Source organism: Scyliorhinus canicula, chromosome 5 (genome assembly GCF_902713615.1).
Source record: "Scyliorhinus canicula chromosome 5, sScyCan1.1, whole genome shotgun sequence".
In the NCBI taxonomy this organism is placed as follows: Eukaryota; Metazoa; Chordata; class Chondrichthyes; order Carcharhiniformes; family Scyliorhinidae; genus Scyliorhinus; species Scyliorhinus canicula.
In genome coordinates, this window is record NC_052150.1 from 152,071,806 (window position 1) to 152,096,097 (window position 24,292).

At 42.0% G+C, this 24,292-nt stretch overlaps 1 protein-coding gene across 3 annotated transcripts in view; it reads right to left on the reverse strand.

Moving 5' to 3' along the window:
- The window catches only part of tbc1d5 (TBC1 domain family, member 5), a 604,945-nt gene that overhangs the window by 326,314 nt on the left and 254,339 nt on the right, over window positions 1-24,292 (reverse strand). For all 3 annotated transcript variants that reach the window (XM_038797832.1, XM_038797833.1, XM_038797834.1), the window contains one exon: window positions 17,472-17,541. In XM_038797832.1, coding sequence (XP_038653760.1) covers window positions 17,472-17,541 — 70 coding nt within the window. The remainder of the gene's footprint in view (window positions 1-17,471; window positions 17,542-24,292) is intronic.

A 24,292-nucleotide genomic window follows, 5' to 3' on the forward strand; every position in this document is an offset into this window, starting at 1 on the left:
TGAAAACAGCCATATTAGATGCCATTGGGTATAACAAAGGAGATCCAGTCGAGGGTTTAAATCACTGCAGGCTAAAGAAGGGAGAACACCCGACTGCGTTTGCTGGCCGTCTATGGATTCATTTCATGGCAGTCTACGGACAATTGAACCGCACACACCTAAATGAGGAGGACACCACTAAATGGTTCCGCACCTTAGTCTTGCATGCCACAGGCGCAGGTCAAAACGCTTGTGTGAACTACAACACCGCAGACCACACACACAATGAAGTTTGGGTGTTGAAACAACTTTGTAGAGTATGGGAACAAACCGTACACCAACGGACAGATCAGGACAATATAGAAGAAAACATGCAGTTTTGTAGTCCAGTTAGGACTAGCCAGGACCCAGCATGGATAAATGAGGGTAGACACGAGGGACAGCACCCCAGAGCACAGGCACCACGAGGTTGTTACAATTGTGGCCACATAGGACATTACGCCCATGACTGCCGACAAAACCCCCCAACGATACAAACAACCAAACCCCCCACCTAGGAAAAGTGTTCGGCCCATGCATAATGTTAGCGCCCATTCAGACGACTTATCGTTTAACGCCACAGATTGGGGAGTCCGAACACCGTCAATCTGTGGAGTTAAACGATAAGTCATCTGAATGGGCGCTAACATTATGCATGGGCCGAACACTGTTGCTAGGCAATGGCTTTTGGTCCATCCCATTAGACAGGGCCTGCCAGTATAAATTCGCGTTTACGTTTCAAGGGCAGCAGTACACGTGGACATGCCTCCCACAAGGATTCCATAACTCCCCCTCCTTTTTCCACCGACAATTGGCCAACAGACTTTCTAAATTTTCCCTACCCAAATGCCTAATACGTAGACGATCTGCTCTTGTAAACTGACACAAAAGAGGAACATGTAGAACTCTTATCGGAATTACTAGGCCTACTGCAATCCATCGGATGCAAGGTAAACTCCAAAAAAGTCCAGATTTTAAAGGAAAAGATTCTTTATTTAGGCACCATCATCACCCACGGGAAGAGGGAAATTGAGCAAAAATGGATCAAGTCCATCGTTAAATTGCCCCTGCCCCAAAATGTCACTGCACTCCGGTCATTCCTAGGTTTGGTAGGATATTGCAAAAATCATATAGATGATTTTGCCATTAAAGCAGCCCCAATCTCTCAGAGCTCCTTAAAAAAAACACGCCATGGGAATGGCTTCCGCAGCACACAGGCACCATTGATGATTTAAAATGCACCCTAGGCACAGCCCCCGCTTTACAAGTTCCAGACCCAGACTTGCCCTATGCCTTGAAGTAACAACCACCGACCGAACCCTATCAGCAGTACTCCTGCAAGAACACAATCACCTAGGACCTGTAGCCTATGCCTCAATAGTATTAGACCCCCTAGAGCAACAATTCTCAGCCTGCGAACGGCACTTGCTTGCAGTCTTTTGGGCAATACAGTACTTTGCGTACATCACAGGCCTCAACCCAGTCACGATCTTGACCGAGCACACCACCACTCAACTATTATTAGACGGTAGATTAAAGGACGATTCAGTCAGCCAAATCAGAGCAGCTCGCTGGACACTACTGTTACAAGGCAGGAACATTACGGTAAAATGCACCAAAACCCACACATTTCTGGCCGATAATCTCCAATAGGGACCCGACATGAGTGCCAGATCATAGTAGCCCAACACCACACAGGACTCTTTATCCCAAAGTCACTATACCTACGAGCAGGCAGGAAGACACAGGATTCCAGAGCAACAGGGGCTGCTTTAAAAATTTATGTAGATGGTTCGTCCACAATCAAAAATGGAGTTAGAATTACTGGTTGTGGAATTTACGTGGAAGATGCGCAGGGTCGCCCATTAGAAGAGATCTCTTTAAAATTACCCGGCCACCTAGGTTCACAGGCAGCAGAACCCACAGCCATAGTCTATGTAATTCAGCACCCCGACTCTTTTTCAACTCCCGCCGACATACACTCGGACAGCCTGTATGTGTGCAACAGCTTAACAGAATTCCTGCCCCTGTGGGAATCTCGAGGTTTTGTTTCAGCCAATGGAAAACCCCTACCCTCTGCCCCGTTGTTAAAGCACATTCTCAAGACAGCCTCAGACCGCACATACGGTTTCATTAAAGTAAGAAGCCATCATCGCTCCTCCCCACCCGGGAATGCCTTAGCCAAAACAGGATCACGCCATGGTCACTTCTGGTAGCCATCCGAAAGCGAACCGATACACTCAGTCCAGGTTTCCCAGACCAATATTGAGGATCTCAAGCCCAAAAAGCAAACAACACCCTCAAACAGGTTTCAGACGGTAACTTCCCAGCCCCATATGGTAAATGGAAGGACGCACTGACTGTACAGGATGGTATAGTTTTAAAAAACGGAATTTATGTGGTCCCCACCCAGGACAGAAACCAGCTCAGTTACCAATTTCATGACTGACACAGACATCAGGGCATAGACAATACCATTGGCCATTTAAGACCTTTGTGTTGGTGGTCCGATTTAAAAAGCAATGTAACCCATTATGTCGATAATTGCCTTATCTGTGCTCTGAACAATCCTGAACGTTACTCAAAGAAAGTAACTACCCTGGGGCAGCAGGGTAGCATGGTGGTTAGCATAAATGCTTCACAGCTCCAGGGTCCTAGGTTCGATTCCCGGCTGGGTCACTGTCTGTGTGGAGTCTGCACGTCCTCCCCCTGTGTGCGTGGGTTTCCTCCGGGTGCTCCGGTTTCCTCCCACAGTCCAAAGATGTGCGGGTTAGGTGGATTGGCCATGCTAAATTGCCCGTAGTGTCCTAATAAAAGTAAGGTTAAGGGGGGAGTTGTTGGGTTACGGGTATAGGGTGGATACGTGGGTTTGAGTAGGGTGATCATGGCTCGGCACAACATTGAGGGCCGAAGGGCCTGTTCTGTGCTGTACTGTTCTATGTTCTATGTTAAAGCACAAGCACATCACACCCGACCTATGAATGACCCTTGGACAAATTTTCCAATCGATTATTTTGGCCCCCTTCCCCCTTGCAGAAATTGTTTCAATTACGTGCTGGTTGTAATCGACACCTTTACTAAATGGGTAGAAGCATTTCCCTCACGGACAAACACAGCAAAGGCCACCGCTAAGATTTTGACCCAACAGATATTCACATGCTGGGGTCTCCCCCACAGCATTAAGTCAGACCAAGGTTCCCACTTCACAGGCAGAGTCATGCAAAATTTTTTAACAATTTTTGGAATCAGGCAGAAATTCCATATAGCATATCACCTCCAATCCAGTGGCATTGTCGAGAGAATGAATTGAAATTTAAAAGCGACCATTTGGAAGATGGTGCAACAGGACAATACCACGTGGGACACAGTCCTCCCATTTGCTCTCATGTTTATTCGGAACACTGTTTCCAGTTTCACATGTTTCACCCCCCACACTCTCATGACGGGAAGGCCCATGAAGGGTACTGAATATTTATTAGGCCTCGATTTGGCAAGCCCCACAGTAACTGCCCTCACCCACAAAAAAGCAGTCCAACAGGTTACAAATTACATTAAAGCGGCACAACTCGCTGCAGCTGTCTTATTAGACGCTAGAAGGAAGCAGAGTAAAGCCTGCATTGACAAAATGTCAATGACAACCCCGTAGAGTACACAGTCGGTCAGCAAGTAATGGTTTCACTTTGCAACCCCAGTTCTTTCCTCTCCCCAAAATTTGCAGGACCCTACTCCATTTCCGACAAAGTGAGCCCCTCCATGTACAAAATAACGTACCCCAACGGTAAAACTGGTTGGTTCCACATCAACCAACTCAAAGGCTACGGATCACAATGTAGCCACTCCCGCCACATCTCCCTGGCAATAGGAGATGATTACGCCCCGCCCATCGACAACCTAGTCCAGCCCCTACGCCAACCCTCCCCTAGCTATGCCGACATTTATCCCTTGTCCACGCCATCAGACCCGAATTTGACTCTGATGACAGTGACAGCCTCCCGGATTTGATTACTATCCCTGAACACTGGCGCAATCTCTCTGCCCTAAGTCACCCCAGCCCCTGGAATCACGATTTACATATCTTTTACCCCCTATGTGCTCTCCCCCAGCCACCGTCCGACCACAGTAACTTGCCCTCCACTCCCAACGCCCCTATGCTTCATGACAAACAACCCCTCTTTGGCACCGCGACAACTCTTGCAGACTGGTGATGCATGACGATTCGGATTATCTGACGGCCACGCGGCCAAGGCACATAAATGGCAGACACGAGTCTGGCAACCGAGCGATGGTGATGATTCAGATTCTGACTCTCGTTCTGGTAATGCTTTTACAACACTGTTTGGTACAGAACCGTGAGGTGTGCAGATGATGACAAAGTTCTGATGGAACCTGCCCGCCTTTTTCCTTCTTTTTTTCTACTACATGGTTTCAATTCATGTTGTCCGACACACAATTACTCTTCTGATTCGAGGGTACAATACCCAATGTCAGTTAAAGGCACAAGTTTGTCGAGAAACAGATCACTGTTCTCCCAGTCTTTATGACAAGTTTCCACACGACTACAAACTCTTACCATCCACTCAGGTCACCCAGGTAGGGAGTAACGGCACTGATCCCCACCCTACCTGAGGACCCCAAATGCATCCAGTCAGTTAAGCTTAGGTAGTGGAGTAACGGCACTAACCCCCGCCCTACTTGGGGATTCCACCCATTCTTATCCCGCAGCGGCCCACACGCACCTTATGTTCCCTTCACTTCATACGCTCTGGAATGGTTCTCTACACTGCCTTTGGCAGGCCTTAGTTTCACCTTCTCTACTCTCCCTTTGGTTGTGGTATAAAGAATGCATTTTGCCACGTTCCGTAAGCTCACCCCTTCTTTCCTTCACCTTCCGCGACCCCCTGGTTGCTCCCCACCTGCTATCGACACATATGACACAATTGGTTGCTATACACGCTGCTGCACGCGAACTACCTCTGAACCCTGGGACTAAACTATAAAACGGGCCGCCCTGAAATTCGTCTGGTTAAGATAAGAGTCAACCACCACTGGTTGCAAGTAAAGCATTGTGGAATATTACAATGGCAAACTGTCTCATTTTATTGACTCAAAAAGCATGTTCACAGGGTTCAAAATATATGGGCCCCCAAATAGCCCGTGGAAAATCAACGATGGGGCGGACAAATGAGAGGAAACATCGCCAAATGTTGGAACGGCGGAATCTGTGAGAAGCTGCTCCTCCAATCAGACGGTTCCTCTGCCATGCAAACTGCTGAACAGATTTGCAGTGAGGTACAGTTCAGCCCATTAGCAGTCAGCTCAAGAGACCCTGGGATTGGAGGAGCAGCGGGAAAGTGAGTAGCAGCACAAAGCCAGAGTAGCAGTGGCGATAGACTGGGGGTTCATGAAGGGACAGAGATTAGGGGTTCAGCAAGGGAGAGAAAATGTAGTAACTGCCTTGCTGAAATCTTCTAACATTGTGCATATGCAATGAAAACTGTGGCCTCACCAGTCCATGGAAGGTGTTAGTGTGTTGGCTTTTTGTGTGTAGAAATATGTGACAATTGTTTTGAAAAAAAAACTTGATGCTAACTTCTGCCTGCTTTTAATTATGTAATTTAAATTGTCTCAGAAAATAATATTTTCCTTATATCTTGTAGCTTCAAGTTTCATGGATGGGTGATAATTATTCATGGTATTTATGAATTCTTCGAATTCTGCTTCCTACGAGTCCAAATATCCCGTATATCATCCAAATGCCTGTAGTAATACATAGGGAACCTGGCATATTTGTTTTAAAAATCCCACACTGCCATGTTTTATTTGTATAGGCTGGGGAAAATTTATTTCCCCGCGTCCGTTCCTTTGATTTGAGGATAACATTCATTATTGAATTCAAAGTCATTTTTTGTTAAACTTAAATATAGTCACAGGATTACAGCTCTATCTCATCTGTCAGGCTGGGGAAATTTATTAAACATACTGTCTGTTTCTATATTTGTGTACAGAACTTCGCTGTCTATTGTAAAAGGTATGCCATTAGCAGGTACGGCTAGCAAGTCACCCACCACTATAAAATGGCATGTGCTCTTAATGTAACTAGGCCTTTCTATGCTAAGGTGCTCCCTAATCGATGGTCATCGGTGTTATAATGAAAAATGTGAAAAGGTGCATGAGCTTGGAAAAAAAATAAATCACTGAAATTGAATTAAGCCAGTGCTGGTGTGATGCCAGGTGCGTAGGCCATACATCCCAATTAGAGACAAACAGATTGTCCATATACCCAGAGTACAGGCCTTCCTCAACCAATCTGCGCTTGCAAAACCCAAAATAAAATGTTTACTGCTAAATCCGATTCTGCAATTGGGCTGCAATTGCTGAACAATCCAGAGTGTGCTAATAGCTCACTAACAACCAATTTAAGGTAATCAGTCAAGCTTGTAACATGGCTCATTATAATTGCTTGAGGCAACATACATTCATATGCAAAGACCTATTCTCTGCAAACAAAGGAATACGTTCAAGCCTTGTGGTTGTTTTTAATTACCGGGGGTAGGCGGAATCTATAGTCCCCACTGTTTTCTCCATGGCAATGCCTTAGCTAATCAGAATCAATCTACCAACAAATCAGCACCCTTTTCTCATGTATCATAAATTGTTTTGATCATTTAAAATCTGGCATTCTTGCATTTGTCCGAGTGCAAGATGTAAAGCTTCGACAACATGTACCTTTTTTCAGCGATATAGAACATCAATTAAAGAATTTAGGAGTGATTTATTTTCATAGTAAATGGTGAGAACATGCCATATGAAGTGGTTAAAACAAATAGCATCAATGTATTCAACAGAGGCTTTGTACATAAATTAGTCAGAAGAGCGAAGCAAAGGCACATAACGTGAAGATCAAATTACCTGAAGATTACATGTGCCACAACACAGCCATTATAATTGCAGGTTTTGATAACCAAGTGCATGTATGTTATTAATTAAAATGCAAAATCAAACAACATCACTTACACTGACCATGCAAGGTTTCAATGGCTAGCAACACAGGCAGTAAGTAGCCATAATATTAACCAATATTCAGATATTCCACAATGTTATTCCACATAAGAAATAGAACAATCCTCATGATGTAAAATCCTACATTGAAGATTCCAAGTTAAATATAAACCGACACAATGCTGAAATACTGTAAATTAACTCTATTGCAAATTTACTCTACAATTATCTCTAAGCTGCCGTTACAATTACACAAAATTTATGACAATTTTTAAGCGATATAGGTTAGCTTTACTAACTTCAGACAAATATATACTATTTGCAAATATAGTTTTGGAACATGAGTTTTTGCGCCATTACCGTTTCTGCCCTTGCCAATATATTTTGGGGCTGATTTTCCTGAGCACTGGAAAGATACAAGCATCTGATGTATAAATTGTTAAAATTTGACATTAACTTGGTCCAGTTGTATACCTGGCTTAGGTCTGTCTCCAGCAAGGACTTGTGCTGGACTCCGTGTGATGGGATATGGCAAGGGAGATGCACGCCTTTCACACCTATGACCATGGCCACCAGCAGCAGGACATACTTGCAAATGGAATTTCGAAAGCATCCATCTATCTGACGGATCCAACAAAGGATGATCATTTATCTTTTGGCCCTTCTGCACTGAGCCACCAGACTCTCTCAGACCCTATAATTAGAGAGGCTTCTGGCACAGAAACAACTTCAAGCTTTAATAATAATAATAATAATAATAATCTTTATTGTCACAAGTAGGCTTACATTAACACTGCAATGAGGTTACTGTGAAAAGCCCCTTGACACCGCATTCCGGCGCTTGTTCGGGTACACAGAGGGAGAGTTCAGAATGTCCAAATTACCTAACAGCATGACTTTCGGGACTTGTGGGAGGAAACCGGAGCTCCCGGAGGAAACCCACACAGACACAGGGAGAACGTGCAGTCTCCACACAGTGACCCAAGCCAGGAATCGCACTGGGACCGTGGATCTGTGAAGCAACAGTGCTACCCACTGTGCTACCTTGCTGCCTACGTATGGGCCACTACTAGAAATGGGAGCCCTGAGTACAATCACAGAAAACAGAGGTAGGAGGGCCCTGCACACCCCTTCTACCTCATTATTATGGTACTGCCCGTAATTATTGCAAATAAAGACTTTGCATTATCTCTCATGAGAAGTCCTGAAAATCCTGGGATGATTTAAATGTGCAGAGAATTGGTATACTAGTTCAGCAACTTCTTCATGGCGAGGACTATTAATTTACTGGATGTTAACAACAGAGAAAATTGCAAATTTAAATGAACAAAATATGGTTCCAAACTTATATATTTCAAAAGCGTATTAAGGCTGAGACTCACTAATCCAAATGGTGCAGTTTTTCAATGCAGTATGGAGACTTGAACTCTAAACTTGGTTTTAATCGACATCAGAATTTACCTACTCAAATGGAAAAGTTTAGCATAAATATCTGCATTTATAAATATGTTTTTATTAATAATTCATATTTTAAGGTTTTATTAACTAGTGATGAATGCAACTTAAACTACTGCATCTCGCAACACACTGGTGATCTGGTAATAATTAATTTTTAAAGTTCCTCCCTCATTCACAACTTTGGATGATTCTTGGGTTTGATTTCATGTTCAAGTACGCCACATTACTAGCAACAGTAAAGCAGGCCTACACATAGATTCGTCAGTGACAAGAAAGTGTGCCTAACTGTAGAGGAATGCAAGTATATAACAACGGGAAAACACATCTCAGATGGAGGAGTTGTTAGACCACAATATTTCTCCCAAATTTGAATATGTGGATTTGAAGACACAGTAGAAAACTAGACCTGGCAATGAGGCACAACAGATGTGAATCACCAATACAAAAAGAAGAATGTATCTTTTAATACTCGTGTGAATTGGGATTGTTTGCACTGTATCATAGCCTTTTTCTCACACCAACATAAAATGAGATTTACCAGCATTTACACTGATCCAGTATGTTTAACTTTGAGATGATTAGACTGGGTAGTGGTTGTTATTATAATTTTGTTTGTTAACGTGTCTTGATTATATTGTGTAAAAAAGCTTTTGTTAGTAGTGGTCATCCATTTGCCCTCAATACCTTAACTGGTTGGGATGCAACACAGTTGGTTCTTCTATTGGTTGAGCTCCGTTACATGACTTTTTCTCACACATCCAGAAAAAGACGTCACAAACTATACTAAAAGTACCTGATACAAACGGGAATAAATATTAACCAGAAACATAAATGATCATTTTTTTAAATAAAAAAGCCATTTAAAAACAACATCAAACTGTTGCAAAATAGAAGTGAAAGAGTATGGTTAGAGCCACTTGATCGTAAAGACGTAATGAGGTGTCTCAGCAGTTTAAGACAAGCTTCAGCAGTTATTGGCAGGCAAAAATTAAGAACATTTTTTCTTTACATTATTAACTGCCTGAACTGTAGTCTTCAAGGTATATTTAAAAATAATTAATTGCAGGATTTTAAAAAATAATTTTATAACTTGAATGGTTTGGATTGGTGAAGAACATAATCATTACTTCTCTCCAAACAGCTGATTGCAACTAATGTATATTTATCTACAGGACACTTCAGTTAAGTACACAGTTGTCTGCAAAGAGGCATCAATTATGTTCTCCAGAGGTGCTGATAAGGTTGCAAATGCAGAATTAATGAGTGAATCAGAGTATAGTTACTGTAGATTTAAAGATATGTAATGGAACATTGGATTGATCCATTGAACAGAGCCATTTGGTGCAAGGCATGATGGAACAGAGTTCTTCAGACTAAATGCAGCTCGTCACAGTACTATGCTCCTTGGTATGTAGAAATTTGCTTATCGCATGCACATTTAAAAAAAACTCACAACAAATAATGACTCACGGGTAATGAACAGAAATGCGAAAAGCATAAAACTTCAGTGAGACCCTTCTCCTTGTAAGGCTACCAGAAATTTGTAGTGAAAATATTCAGTGAAATGATCAATTTGTCAGTATGCCACAAACTTGGTCAGTAGATGACATTTATTTTGTATATTAGGAAAATATGCAGCACTATTAGCAACCCCTGCTTGGTTACTTCTTGTATTATTGCAAGATAACATACCATATTCAATTCTCATGTCCAAATTCAGCTATTTTTAAAAACCTCCACATTTTAACAAGATCTTCTGTCAGTAACTAATCTTGTGTAAAGAGAGCTGTTGACAATTTGTGAATTCTAACATAAAGAATCTGTAAGGATTTATCTCCCTTGGGACACTATGTTTGGTGGTTTATAACACAAGATATCACTTGCTAAAGTGATACAATACTGTAAATTAATCATGTTACTTTAAAGCTAGTTTCCATCCTTCCTTCACTGCTCCACCTTGTCAAATGTACAAAGGCAAGATTGATTACCATGTAATTTGGTTAACATTACTGCATAAAAGATATATACACTGGTCTTATTTAAAACAAACTACACTTGCAGGAATAAACTAACTTCCAATCACACCCAATACTTCAAACCTATAGTATGTTAACATAATTAGATATCTATGCGCAATAGCAAGCATAAAGGGCTTTTTAAAAATATAAATAGAAAACTGCATATGCAGAGGGTGCCAGGATATCTTATACGGTAAATAATTGGAAATCCCATGGTTATCAGTAAATGCCTGAAAAGGGAACAAGATTAAGGGCGGAATTCTCCGCTCCCGGGAAAAATCGGGAGGGCCGTCGTGAACTCGGCCGAGTTTCACGACGGCCTCGGATGCCGCTCCTCGCCCCCTATTCTCTCCTCCAGGCTTGGCTAGGAGCGGCGTTCCGTAAATCTCGGCCGCGGGGACGTCGCGCCGAGAATGACGCTGCTGGCGCGCCTATTGACGTCAGCCACGCATGAGCAGGTTGGCCGGCTCCAACCCACGCATGCGCGGCTGACGTCACGACGCTGACAGCTCGAAACCGCGAATGCACGGTGGCCGTCTTTCCCCTCAGCCGCCCTGCAAGACGTGGCGGCTTGATCTTGCAGGGCGACGGAGGGGAAATAGTGCGTCCGATTGAGACGCTGGCCCGACGATCGGTGGGCACCGATCGTGGGCCTGTCCCCTTCCGAGCACAATCGTGGTGCTCATTCCCCACCAGGCCCCCTACAAGCCCCAAACGGGTATCTCCACACCCGCTTCACGACGGCAGCGACCAGGTGTGGTTGCCGCCGTCGTGAAACGGTCGCGAACGGCAGGCCACTCGGGACATCCGGGTCGGATAATCGCCAGTCGCCGTGAAAAACAGCAAGTAGCGATTCTTCCGAGCCGGGGGGGGGGCGCGCGCGAGATTTGTCGGGGGCCCTCCCGCGATTCTCGATTCTCCCACGCGGCGTGGGGAGCGGTGAATCGCGCCCGAAGATTCTGGACCACTTTCATCATAAAGTTGTGTGGTTTCACACCAGCATTCCTCATTCCCATGATGCATTTATTTTTACACATTTCTGCTCACTGATTCAATCTTACAGCGTAGCTAGTCTCAGGTAAATTGGTACATCTGATTCCCAGATTACACATTTAAGTTCTCAGATTGTACACTAATTCAACAGCAATTTGCCATTATTCAAAACATGAAAATAACTCCTACAACAGCTTATTTTAGTAAACTGCAGACTGTGCCTCGGGATGAAAGGTTATACATTTCTTGGATTAATTAGCAATAAAAAAAGTTATTTTTTTAGTAACTACCACATGTCAGAAACAGTGATTTCTTGAGTGCACAGGATAGCCTTCTACATCAATATGTTCTTGAACCAACAAAGGTTGAGCCACAATAGATTTATGGGCCAGATTTAGTTAACAATCAACTTTTAGACTCTGATCATTTATTGAATAGCAATTACAATATGGTTGGGTTCAATATTGTGCTTGTCACAGAGAAATGTGAATGATCTACTAAATTTCTATCCCACTTGAAATGTTAACTCTGTTTCTCCCGATGGATGCTGCCAGACCTACTGAGTATCTCCACAGATGGGATCAGACCTGCAAAGTATTTCTAGCACTTCGTTTTTATTTCAGATTTCCAGTATTTGCTGTATTTTGCTTTTACTAAGATTCTAGATTTAGGTAAGGTTATCTTCAATGTAATGATACAAAGTTTGTCCCAGTAAACTGGAAAAAATGTCAAAGGTTCAGTAGGAGGTATTCAAAAGATAATTTAATTTGACACAATCAGTTTACATTCCCAAAGGGCAAGAGTTCTTAATTAGCAGAGTGATGGATGGGAAAGATACAAAGTGCAGCAACAAGTGACAAAACAGATAGTCAGAGCTACAAAAAGGGCATATGAAAAGAAACTTCCAAGGATACCAAAATTAAATAAAGGTTTTCACAATTATATTGGGGAAAAAGATGATGATCGGGACTAATGCGGACCTCTTGAAAACTGTTAACGGTAATCTTGTTAATGAAAATAAGGAAGCGGTGGCATGTTGAATAACTTCATTGTCAGTATTTCCAACTGAGGAATAAGTCAGCCTGTCAGGCACCCCAAGAGTAATAATCAGGATGGGACTGTACAGGGGTCAATAACAAGGGGCACAGATTTACGGTAAAAGACAAAGAGGAGATTTGAGGAAAACCTTTTCACCCAGAGGGTGGTGGGATTCTGGAACTCACTGCTTGAAAGGGTGGTTGAGGCGGGAACCCTGAACATTTCAGAAGCATTTAGAGGCGCATTTGAAACACCATAGTGTACAAGGCTACAGAGAAAATGCTGGGAATTGGATTAGGATAGGTGCTTGATGGCCAATGCAAACATGATAGGCTGAAGAGCCTCTTTCTGTGCTGTAAAGCTCTATGACTCCTTGTATTGTTGGTTCCTCACAGGGGTGGGAATGGGGTGGGTGGGGCATGCAGATCCCAACGCAGGCATGCTTCACAGGATGAAGATAAGGCAGATCAGAGATCTAGCTCGATTCAGTTTGGAGGCTAATTAACAATGTTAAGAAAGTCACTGGGCTTGTTAAGGAACAGGTTGCAATTTTTATGGATGCATATGGGTTACATTTGCTGTCTAGGGCAGACCAGTTGAATGAAGAAGAACACAGTGGGGAGCTGGTGATGGCTGCCCCATCAAATTAGCTGGGCCCCCTGAAAGGATGAACAATGCAAAGGGAGCCTCAGCCATTAGGATACTTAAGTGGCAGAAAGAGTTGCCAATAAGCCAGTGCAGAAGGTCAACAAGCTCTTGCCATCACATATAGGAGATGGGGAAAGGTTGAGAAACAGACTGGGGACCACCTGGCTGAGGACAAGGAAGGCAGCCAGGCCCCTGGCTCTCCTGAGACATTCCAATTTCCACATAATATAACTTCCTGCAAGGTTATGCTAGAGCATTAAAAATGCAGCCACAGTAATGGTTGACAGGTGTCTTTGTGAATCAGGCCTGCACTTCAGCAGTCCTGCCTCCTTTCCACATCTGCCACTGTTAATTTCCCACCAAATTACCTTTCATCTCAATTAATGGGGTACCCCCCACCCCAAAAGAAACTTCAGGCTGATGACTGTTTCCCCCTCTATCACAAACATAGGAAATAGGCCATTCAATCCTTCACGCATGCTCCGCCATTCAGCCAGATCATGGCTGATTTTCTAGCTCAATGCCATTTTCCTGCACTAGCCCCATATCCCTTGATGTCTTTAATAAGTAAAAATCTATTGATCTCTCCATTGAACATATTCAATTATTGAGCTTCCACAGTCCTCTGGGGTAGAGAATTCCAACGAATTACCACCATCAGTGAAATAATTCCTCCCCACCGCAGTCCTAAATGGATTACACTTTATTGAGTCGATGTCCCATAGTTCTATACAACGTTCCCCACTCCCAACTTCCTGCATCTACTCTGTAGAACCCAGTATGAAATGTCTGTGTTTCAATGAGATCAGCCCTCATTCTTCTGAACTCCATTCAGACCCAAACTCCTTAATCTCTCCTCATAGGACAATCCTGACATCTTGGGAATCAGTCTGATGAACCTTTGCTGCACTCCCTCTTTGGGGGCCATTTTAGCCCAGTTGGCTGGACAACTGAGGTTATTCATGAAGGCTCTGCCTTCTCAACCTTGCCCCTCGCCTGAGGTGTGGTGATCAGTCAGCTCTCCCCCTCAAAAAGGAAAGCAGCCAATGGTAATCTGGGACTATGGCGACTTTGCTTTACTCTTCCTTAGGTAAGATGACCAAAACTGTATACAATATTCCAGGTGCGATCTTAGCAAGTCTCTATACAATTGCATCAAGATATATTTACTTCTATACTCACATTCTCTTTCCTTATTCTCTCCTCATGGGACAATTCTGACATCCTGGCAATCAGTCTGGTGAACCTTTGCTGTATTCTCTCTTTGGGGGCCATTTTAACTCAGTTGGCTAGACAGTTGGTTCGTGATGCAGAGTGAGGCCAGCAGTGCAGGTTCATTTAAAGGCCAAAGTGCCATTTGCTTTCCTAATTTGTTCCTACTCTGTTTTCTGTCCTATAGGTAATTCTGAATCCATGCCAGTATATTATCCTCAATCTCATGTGCTCCAATTTTATTCACAACTTGCGTGGGTCCTTGTCGAATGTCTTCTGAAAATCTAAACAGACCACGCCCATTGGTTGTCCCTCAGAGGGGCTGGTTTAGCTCAGTGGGCTAAACAGCTGGCTTGTAATGCAGAACAATGCCGACAGCGCGGGTTCAATTCCTGTACTGCCTCCCTGAACAACCGCCGGAATGTGGCAACTAGGGGCTTTTCACAGTAACTTCACTGAAGCCTATTTGTGACAATAAGTGATTATTATTATCTATTCTGCTAGTTACATCCTCAAAAAACTCCAACAGGGCTGTCAAGCATGATTTCCCTTTCATAAATCCATGTTGACTCTGCCCAATCCTATCATTATTTTCTAAGTGTCCATTTATCCACATGCTTTACAACAGATTCTGGCATTTTCCCTACTATTGTTAGGTTAACAGGTCTGTAGTTCCCGATTTCTCTCTTCCCTCCTTTTCATAGAATCATCGAACTTACAGTGCAGAAGGCCATTCGGCCTATCGAGTCTGCACCAGCCCTTGGAAAGAGCACCCTACTTAAGACCACACATCCACCCCGTAACCTAGAAACCCCACCTAACCTGTTTTGGACACTAAGAGTAATTTAGCATGGCCAATCCACCAAACCTGCACATCTTTGGATTGTGGGAGGAAACCGGACCACCCGGAGGGAACCCACGCAGACACAGGGAGAACTTGCAGACTCTGCATAGACAGTGACCCAAGCCTGGAATCGAACTTGGGACCCTGGAGCTGTAAAGCCACAGTGTTAAGCACTGTGTTACCGTGCCGCCAATTTCTAAACTATTTCTAAATAGTAATGTTATATTTGCTGCCTTAATTTTGAAAGATGACCACCTATGCATCCACTATCTTTAGTCACCTCCTTCAACACACTGGGATGTGTATCATCGGGTCCAGGGGTTTAGCCCCTTGGTTCTCTAGTATTTCACGGAGGCTTTTCACATCCTCCTCGGTGAAGACAAACACAAAGTATATGTTTAGTTTCTCAAACCATTTTCTGCACATTCTGCAGGTGTTTCACGCGGTACCAGTGCTAGCCCGTCACCGGTGAGGGTTTCGCGCCGATTTTCCTGTCGCGAAACACCATGGATCCTTCGTTGGCGTCGGCACATAGCCTCAGTCCACTCTGTTGAAACCATTCATAATTTTTAAATACCTATTAGCTCATCCTTCAAGAGTAAAAATATCCACGGCTGTTGTTCATCCTTTGCTGATAATTTTAACCTCACAATTTTTTACACCTATATCTTCTTACTAATATAGGTATCTGAATAGTCACTGAACTTAAGGGCTCCTCTACCTCATATAAATTTTAACTTAACAATATTTTAATATATTCCTTATGTCACAGGAATGTCCCTTTAAGAATTGTTTGTCTTCTCAAATGGATGCAGTGATGTCATTGTGTGGGTCTGAGTTTTACTTTCTGTTTAGACAGTTGGAAGCTGCATTCAGACAAAGAAGGTTTATTTTGGTCTCTCTCTCTCTCTCTCTCTCTGCATGTCAAAAAGGGTCCAGATCACTTGATAATTCAAAAGTGATAACTGCTTTCTGTAAAGAATTCATCCCTACTGTTTTGGGTAAAAGGGATTGTCTGATTTACGGATGTTGTTACTTGAGTGAAACAGTAAAGAGAAGTTATTAAGGGTTAAATATAGAGTACTGTAGCTGTGTGGGTATTTATGCTTATAGTTGATAAAATGCTTCCTGTGTGATTATAAAATGTTAACTGAATTTGTAGAATAAACTTTGTTTTTGATTTAAAGTGCTTCAGGCCTTGTTGAATAACACCTGAAAGGTAGGCCCTTATGCTCCTCATAACCAAAATCTATAAACAGCTGTAGGTCAGGTGAACTCCATGATATACTTTGGTGTTCTCTAAACCCTGGCCCATAACACTTACCAAAATATAACATCCTTATTGAAATAAATTTCCTAATTAAATGTTCATTCTGCAAGTTTACTATGTCTTCTTCTTGTAATTTGTTGTCACCCTGCCCAGTGTTAAATGTCCCAATCAATTAGTGCTACCTACAAATTTAGAAATTGTTATTTTGATTGCCAAATCTAAATCATTCATATAAATTGTGAACTACAGTGGTCCAAACATTGATCCTTTGGAGTTGCACTTTCCACCTCCTGTCACTCTGAATAGTCAGTCTTCATCCTTAGTCTGTTATCTGTCTTACAGCCAGGTGGCTATCCATTCCATTCCATTTCTCCTAAAACTCTGATTGCTCTATTCTTAGCACCTCATCGAAAACCCTTTGCGAATCTAGGTAAATTACATCTACATTTGTATTACCCATTTCTATTCTCTGTTATGTCTACAAAGAATTTAATGATGTTGATCAAGTAAAGCTTTCTCTTTTAACATCTCACGTGATCACGTTAGATCTTGCGAGACTGGTGGGGCGGGTAGATCTTGGGAGCAGGGTCTCCCGTCCTTTACTGGCCTTGTTGCGCTCCGGCACACTGCTTGTCAGTACAGAGTGGCCAGCAGATCGCACTCTGTAAGTCATTTAAGTCTTAACCTGGTCTACTGTGGCATTTGGCATACTCTACATAAAAAGATGTTTGTATTTTAACAAATTCATATTTCAAATTCTCAATATTCTAAATCCACTTGTCATCCCATATCCTATCTTAATGACCTTAGCAAAATATTTATATTTGTGAAACAATAAGATAGTTCTAATGCAAAAGAATACATAATTTCAGAACAAATCAATAAGAAACACTTTTTTTTTTCAAATTTCTTTCAGCATAATATAATCCAAGAAACTATGCAATTATCTATTTTCTGTAGGTATCAAATATACCTGTAAGAGCTGTATTTCCCACTGTCCAACTCTGAAAACATTTTTATTTGCTGGTTTTCATTATTCTCACCTATGGAACACATAAAAACACACAATTAATGAATGTCATAGTTAACAAAATGGAAGATAACTCGGAACAAAAAATTTAAAAAGATCAAACGTAATTGTTATAGACTTGCCAAACCTTGATAAACTTTAAAATGATAAAAGGATCTTATAGGACAGGTACAGCGAGACTGGGCTTAATTTTCATTCCAGATTCGGGAAACTGATGTTTGGATAATTTCTGGGACCCAATTCCGCACTGCATCTCTATCACTCACATAATGCAATCTTCAAATGGAAATGTCCCAATTGGGCTGGCAGCAAGACCGAAGCTACCTGGTGAGCACAAGTGATAAAGGCAGACACCAGCCATGAGGAGGCTTATTTCTTGTTCTCTTATAGAAAAGGGTCAACTGTCTTACGATGCATACAAATGGCCAAATGAAAGGTGCTATTTTCAATCTGATTCAAAATTCCTAGTAGCAAAAATCTCTCATAAAAAACAGAAATCCACATTTTGATGGTAACAGTTCTGCCCTAACATGCACCAGACAGTTTGGGTTTGTTGAATATACATTGAACCTGTCTTCTGGCCAATTAACAGGCCAATATTTGGAAGCAAGTGGGTTCCTGACTTCCCTCCTGCACTCGCACTTTCAAATTTCCAGCACGTCCCGGAGGATGGGTGACTGAATATGCCGGCCACTATTTTCCCTGGTGGGGAGACAATAGGACATTGCAACACTTCAAAATACTTCGGCCAATTAGGGGCGACATCAAGAAGAGCTTCTGGAAGTTCCCACCGGCGAGAAGGGCCGGAAAATCCTGCCCCAAAGTACAGACTGAATGACCTGCTTTTGATCTGATGTTCCTGCATTTCTAAAATAATTGCAATCAAATTCCAACTTAATTCACAATCTCTTGTTGATGTCAGGACAATAACAAAGCAAGATTTTTCTTAGACCATAGCTGATGATGCGGTCACTATAAAATATGATTTTTTAAAATTGATTGCATAATAATTGAAAAAGGATTCTAGTTTGGTGCTAGAATACAAATTACAATTCACATCCAAGTTATTTTACTTGAGATGGGCAATAAAAATAGAAAATGCAGGAGATACTCAGCAGACCCTTCATCAACCAAAAACATTCACTCTCTCTCCAAAGATGCCGCCGGACCTGCTGAGTATTTCCATTATTTTCTGTTTTCATTTCAGATATCTAACATGAGCAGTATTTGGCTTTTGTAACCAAATCATGGGTTATGGTCTGTGTTTCAATTGTTATACTGAGTAACTTAAGCATACATAACTGAAGTCAGTCCTTTCATGGGATGTAAATGTGTGTCTTCATTACACATCCTCATGATTTCTTGCAGAATTAAAATTTTATTAAGTGAATTATCTCAGACTGACTATCGAATTATATTTTAGGACAACTTCCATTTGTAGGAAGATGATTATTGTATCTTATAATCTGGCCAAAAGAGCTGAACTCAAGAGATGAGGTGACTGCTCTTAACATCAAGGTAGCTTTTGACTAGAGTGTGGCATCAAAGAGCTCTAACAAATTTAAAGGTAAATGGAAATCAGGGGAAATCTCTCCACTGCTTCGGGCATACTAAGCACTTTACACAGAGGGAAGTGGGTGCCTGATACCCACTGCCAGAGGAGGTGGTGGAAGGAGGTACAATAGTGACGTTTGAGGTGTGCCTTGACAAATACATGAATAGCATGGGAATAGAGGGACACGGGCTCCAAAAGTATAAAAGGTTTTAGGTTAGACGGGCAGCATGGTCAGAACAGGCTTGGAGGGCCGAAGGACCTGTTCCTGTGCCGTACTTTTCTTTGTTCTAACAAGAGAATTTAAACCACTTTTCTTTGATATTTAAAAGCATTAACATAATTGAAATCCCCAATATCAGGATCGTGGGGGTTACCACTGGCAAGAAATTGAACTGGGTCCATATAAATACTGTGGCTAAAAATTCAGGTTCGCTACTGGGAACGCAGTGGTGAGTGACTCACCTCCTGACTCCTGAAAGCCTACCCACCATCTACAAGTCTCAAGTCAGGAGTGTGATGGAGTACATTCTTCACTTGCCAGGATGAGTGCCGTTCCAACAACACTCAACCAGCTCAACACCATTCAGGACAAAGCAGCTCTCTTGATTGGTGCCAATTCACCACCTTAATCATTCAATCCCTCCATCACCGACACACAGTAGCGACAGTATATACCATGTACAAGATGCCCTGCAGCAGCTCAGCATAGCTTTATTGATTGCACCGCCCAAATCCATGGCCTCTACTGCCTGAAAGTACAAGGGCAGCAGATGCATGGGGACATCGCCACCTCTAAGTTCCCCTCTAAATCACATACCATTCTGGACTGGAACTATAACCTCTATTCCTTCACCGTCTCTGGGCCAAAATCCTGGAAATTCCTTCCTAACAGCACGATGGGTGTATTCTTCACCACATGGCCAGTCGCATTTTAAAAAGCAACTCACTGCCATCTTCTCAAAGGCAATTAGGGATGGCTATAAATGCTGGCTTAGCCAGTGACACCCAAATTCTTTGAACAAATAAATTAAAAATTATGGTTGATTGATTTCCAAAAGCTTGCACTGCACGAACACACTAATATTGCATCTTATCCCCTTTACATGCCAAAATACTTGCTTTCCCACCTTTTTGATTTGTAAGTCATGGAAACAATATACAACGGTCACTATGCAAAATTGCATCATGCGACATTTTGATCAGGTTTACACCTGCTGTGGGAAAATGAATAGATTTCCGGCGATTGCTTTAATTCTCTTTCAAACTTCAAACAATTAAATAACACTACAAAATTCAATTTAAATACTTAAACATGAAGAATTGTATTCCATTATATCCAAAATAACAAAACTTACAGCCTTTCTAGGCCAAAAGAAATTGAATCTGACAGACACTTTACCTAATGATTCAATTTGATCAAAGATGGCATTCTATATTGGCAATTTAATTGCATGGTAGGCCTACCATTTAATTTTAATTCTTCACTCAGATTTTCCAAACATTGAACTTTAATTAACCAATCATTAAACAAATAAAATAAGAGGGAGGCAATTGTACACAGGGAGCAAATGCTGCAAGGAGATAGTAAGCAGGCCTTGAATTTAGGAGAGGGAAGTCCAATTGACAATGCCATGAAGGAGAGGAAAGATCATCTCAGCTGAATATTACTTAAATCAGTAGAAAATAGTGAAGAGGGCATTCAGTAGAGCACACATCTCCACCATGCTGCCCTAGTTCAATGTTATTACAATTACTGAGCTCTTCCCAGAGGCTTTTCCTGACTGGTTGATGCTCTGTAACTATACAGCTGAAAAAAGAAATAATTATATTAAGAGCCCCATCTTAGGGGGCTTCAGGACAATTCACATCCAACATCTTGCTCTGAAAATTCTGCCCTCATTTTGAGAGCTGTGGCAAATTCAACTTCAGTAGCTGGGACAATCCACCACCTTCAAAAAAAAAAAAAAAAATTCTTAAAAAGAAATCGTAAAAGAATGTCAATTTACCTATTCCCAATGTTCATGTATCCTGTAAGAAATTCCAGGATCCAGATCTGCATCTTCACCAAAAACTAATCAGTTCTTCCTTGGGCTATAAATTTCTATGCATCAAGTTTTGTGGAAATCTGCCCATTCATTTTCAGATATATTGTTAGCATATTTTGTATATTGAAAATCTGAGACTTGTGATGAGATGGTGGAATTGGGGAACAGAACAGAGGCCCTGAGATGGAGTGTTGGCAGTTGAGCACCAGGGCATGGATAAAATGGTGGCCAATGATGCACTGAGCCACTACTACATGATTGGTTAAACACTTAAAATATGTATCGAGCCAGTACAATGTATGTTTCACCAGCACCCATACATGTATACGTTATGCATACAAACATATATAGACATGACAATAGATGTTCGCTAGCATCCCAGCTGCAAAGCTGAATGTTATAATCGCTCTCTTTTCAGTTCACGGGCAAACAGTTCAGAATCTAAGCAGAGATTAAGTGACTTAATGAACAGTTTTGCTCTCAACTTGTTGACTGAACTCAACTCGAGTACTAAAATCTAATCTTGCGCTCAGTGCACTCGTGAATAAAACAGTTCATCACAGCAATCAGTCACCAACATTAAGTTTTAGTGTTAGTGAGATTGACATAATTCTGCATTTTTAAAAGTTGTTAAAAGTACTGCTTCTGTTTAAATTAATACAAATTGCCTCCTTCTGTTGACTGTTTAAATCAATCAGTGCTAGTAATTGGCATTTTGGAGGCTCCTTTAATCATAACAGGAAAAAATATGAACAGTCTTACTTTATAATTTCCATCATGTCCAACCCGGTCTTTTGTAGGGGCTGGTTTAGCACACTGGGCTAAATCGCTGGCTTTTAAAGTAGACCAAGGCAGGCCAGCAGCACGGTTCAATTGACGTACCAGATTCCCCGAACAGGCACCGGAATGTGGCAACTAGGGGCTTTTCACAGTAACTTCATTGAAGCCTACTTGTGACAATAAGCGATTTTCATTTCATTGTATGAAATGTATTAAAACATAGTGGCACACCATTAATATGAAGGGGAGGGGATAAGGTAAGGCATCCACTAGCCCGCCCTTTGGCCTTTTGAAAATTTTAAGTGGTTAATTAATGCCCATTTAAGGCCCTTAATCAACTGATTCAAGAGAAGGTAACCAAATAAATGATAAGGCACTTTTAGCATGGTTGCGAGAGGCCAGATGGAAAATTTACAGGAAACAACCATAGAAACCTATGCGGAGGTGGATAATGATATGCACGACACGACGGAACTGACAGATAATGCAATTGTAGATGCAGTGCATTCCTCAACCGACAAATTCAAGGAGTCCAATGGCCCTGAAGACTTTGATAAATATCTGGAGCATTTTCTAACCATCCCTCAAAGGCCATACAGATGCTCCAAGATTTTGCAGTGCAGCACGAAAACATGTTTGACCACATTAACAACATGGTGGACTGCTCTGGAACGCCCAGATACAGGAAGCTCAGCATAAAGAGTTTCCAGAGCCACCAACTGACATTTTTCAATGCAAAGCTCCAGCATTTTACGAGGGGGGAGAGGGAAAAGACAAGGAACAAGAGAGGAGAACCAGGGGGGGGGGGGGGGGAGGGAGGGAAATGAGAGCCGGAAGGAGGGCACGGGATACAATAATGAACATGCCATCTCCAGGAGCAGAGAACGAGAATAAAGACGAACGACGGGAGGAACGGCAGAAGCGGAGGTGAGCACGGGACGGCAGTGAGATCCGTCCAGGAGAAGCACGCGACAACACCAACACCATTCGAGTATTGCCCACTGTAATTGTTTCTCCGGCACCCAAATGTATATTTACCTCCCCAGTCTCTTTCTTCCCCCCCACCCCCCTGTTGAGCTGGTGCACAATATTCTATTTTTTATTTTTTACTATTTTCTTTGGTATATTTGGGTGTGTCCTTCTTACAGAATTTACAGTGCAGAAGGAGGCCATTCGGCCCATCGAGTCTGCACCGGCTCTTCGAAAGAGCATCCTACCCAAGCCCACACCCTATTCCCATAACCCAGTAACCCCACCCAACACTAAGGGCAATTTTGGACACTACGGGCAATTTAGCATGGCCAATCCACCTAACCTGCATATCTTTGGACTGTGGGAGGAAACCGGAGCACCCGGAGGAAACCCACGCACACACAGGGAGAACGTGCAGACTCCGCACAGACAGTGACCCAAGCCGGGAATCGAACCTGGGACCCTGGAGCTGTGAAGCAATTGTGATAACCACTATGCTACCGTGCTGCCCCTAGTTCTCTTCTCTTCTCTTCTATATATGTATGTGTGTGTATATATATATATATATATATATATATTATATGTCTCTTATCCTGTGTACATAATCGTAAATATACTTTGTTCAAAAACCCAATAAAAACATTTATTAAACAAAATATAAAAGATACCTATTGGTCAGTGTTATCATGCCTGGGGCGAAGTATCCTTCCCTCACAGTCTTACAAATTGCAAGTTGTTGGGTTTCCATTCTGGAATCCTAACAACAGCATGCCAAATATGTACTAAGGAAAAATATTAATGTAATGAAACTTGGAAACAGTTTGAAGGGGCAATAAAATTTCTCAGTTATTTCTGTGATTACACATTCAAGCCACATCACGACTCTTTTTGACTTTCCTTTTTCGATATGGAGTCTTTACCATGTTTTGCCTCAAGAAACTGAATTACAGGAAAAAATTACAATGTTCGAAAGCATACCTTATTGCAGGTCAGGATGGACATAATAGAAATTACAATTTGAGACAGTTAATGTTCACGGTTAAGATTAAATACATTTTGAAAAATGGCAATTACTGGCACTGATTGATTTAAAGCTAGCAGGAGACAATTTGCATTGATTTAAATAGCAGAAGGACATCTAATAGTTCTTAAAGACAGGAAATGCCAGAATTATATCACTCCCTCCATTACTTAAACTTTAATTTATTTTTAAAAAAATGTAAAGTAACATAACTGATTACTGAGCAGAACTGTTCTGATCACAAGAGCTTTGAGCTTGAGATTAGGTTGTCAAATGACGTTTTCCAAGTACCATACTCAAATCATGAGTGTAGTCTACAAGTCAAGATTAAAATGATTAATTAAATCATTCAATATCATTGCTTATATTCTCTCACTCTGCCCATAACTGA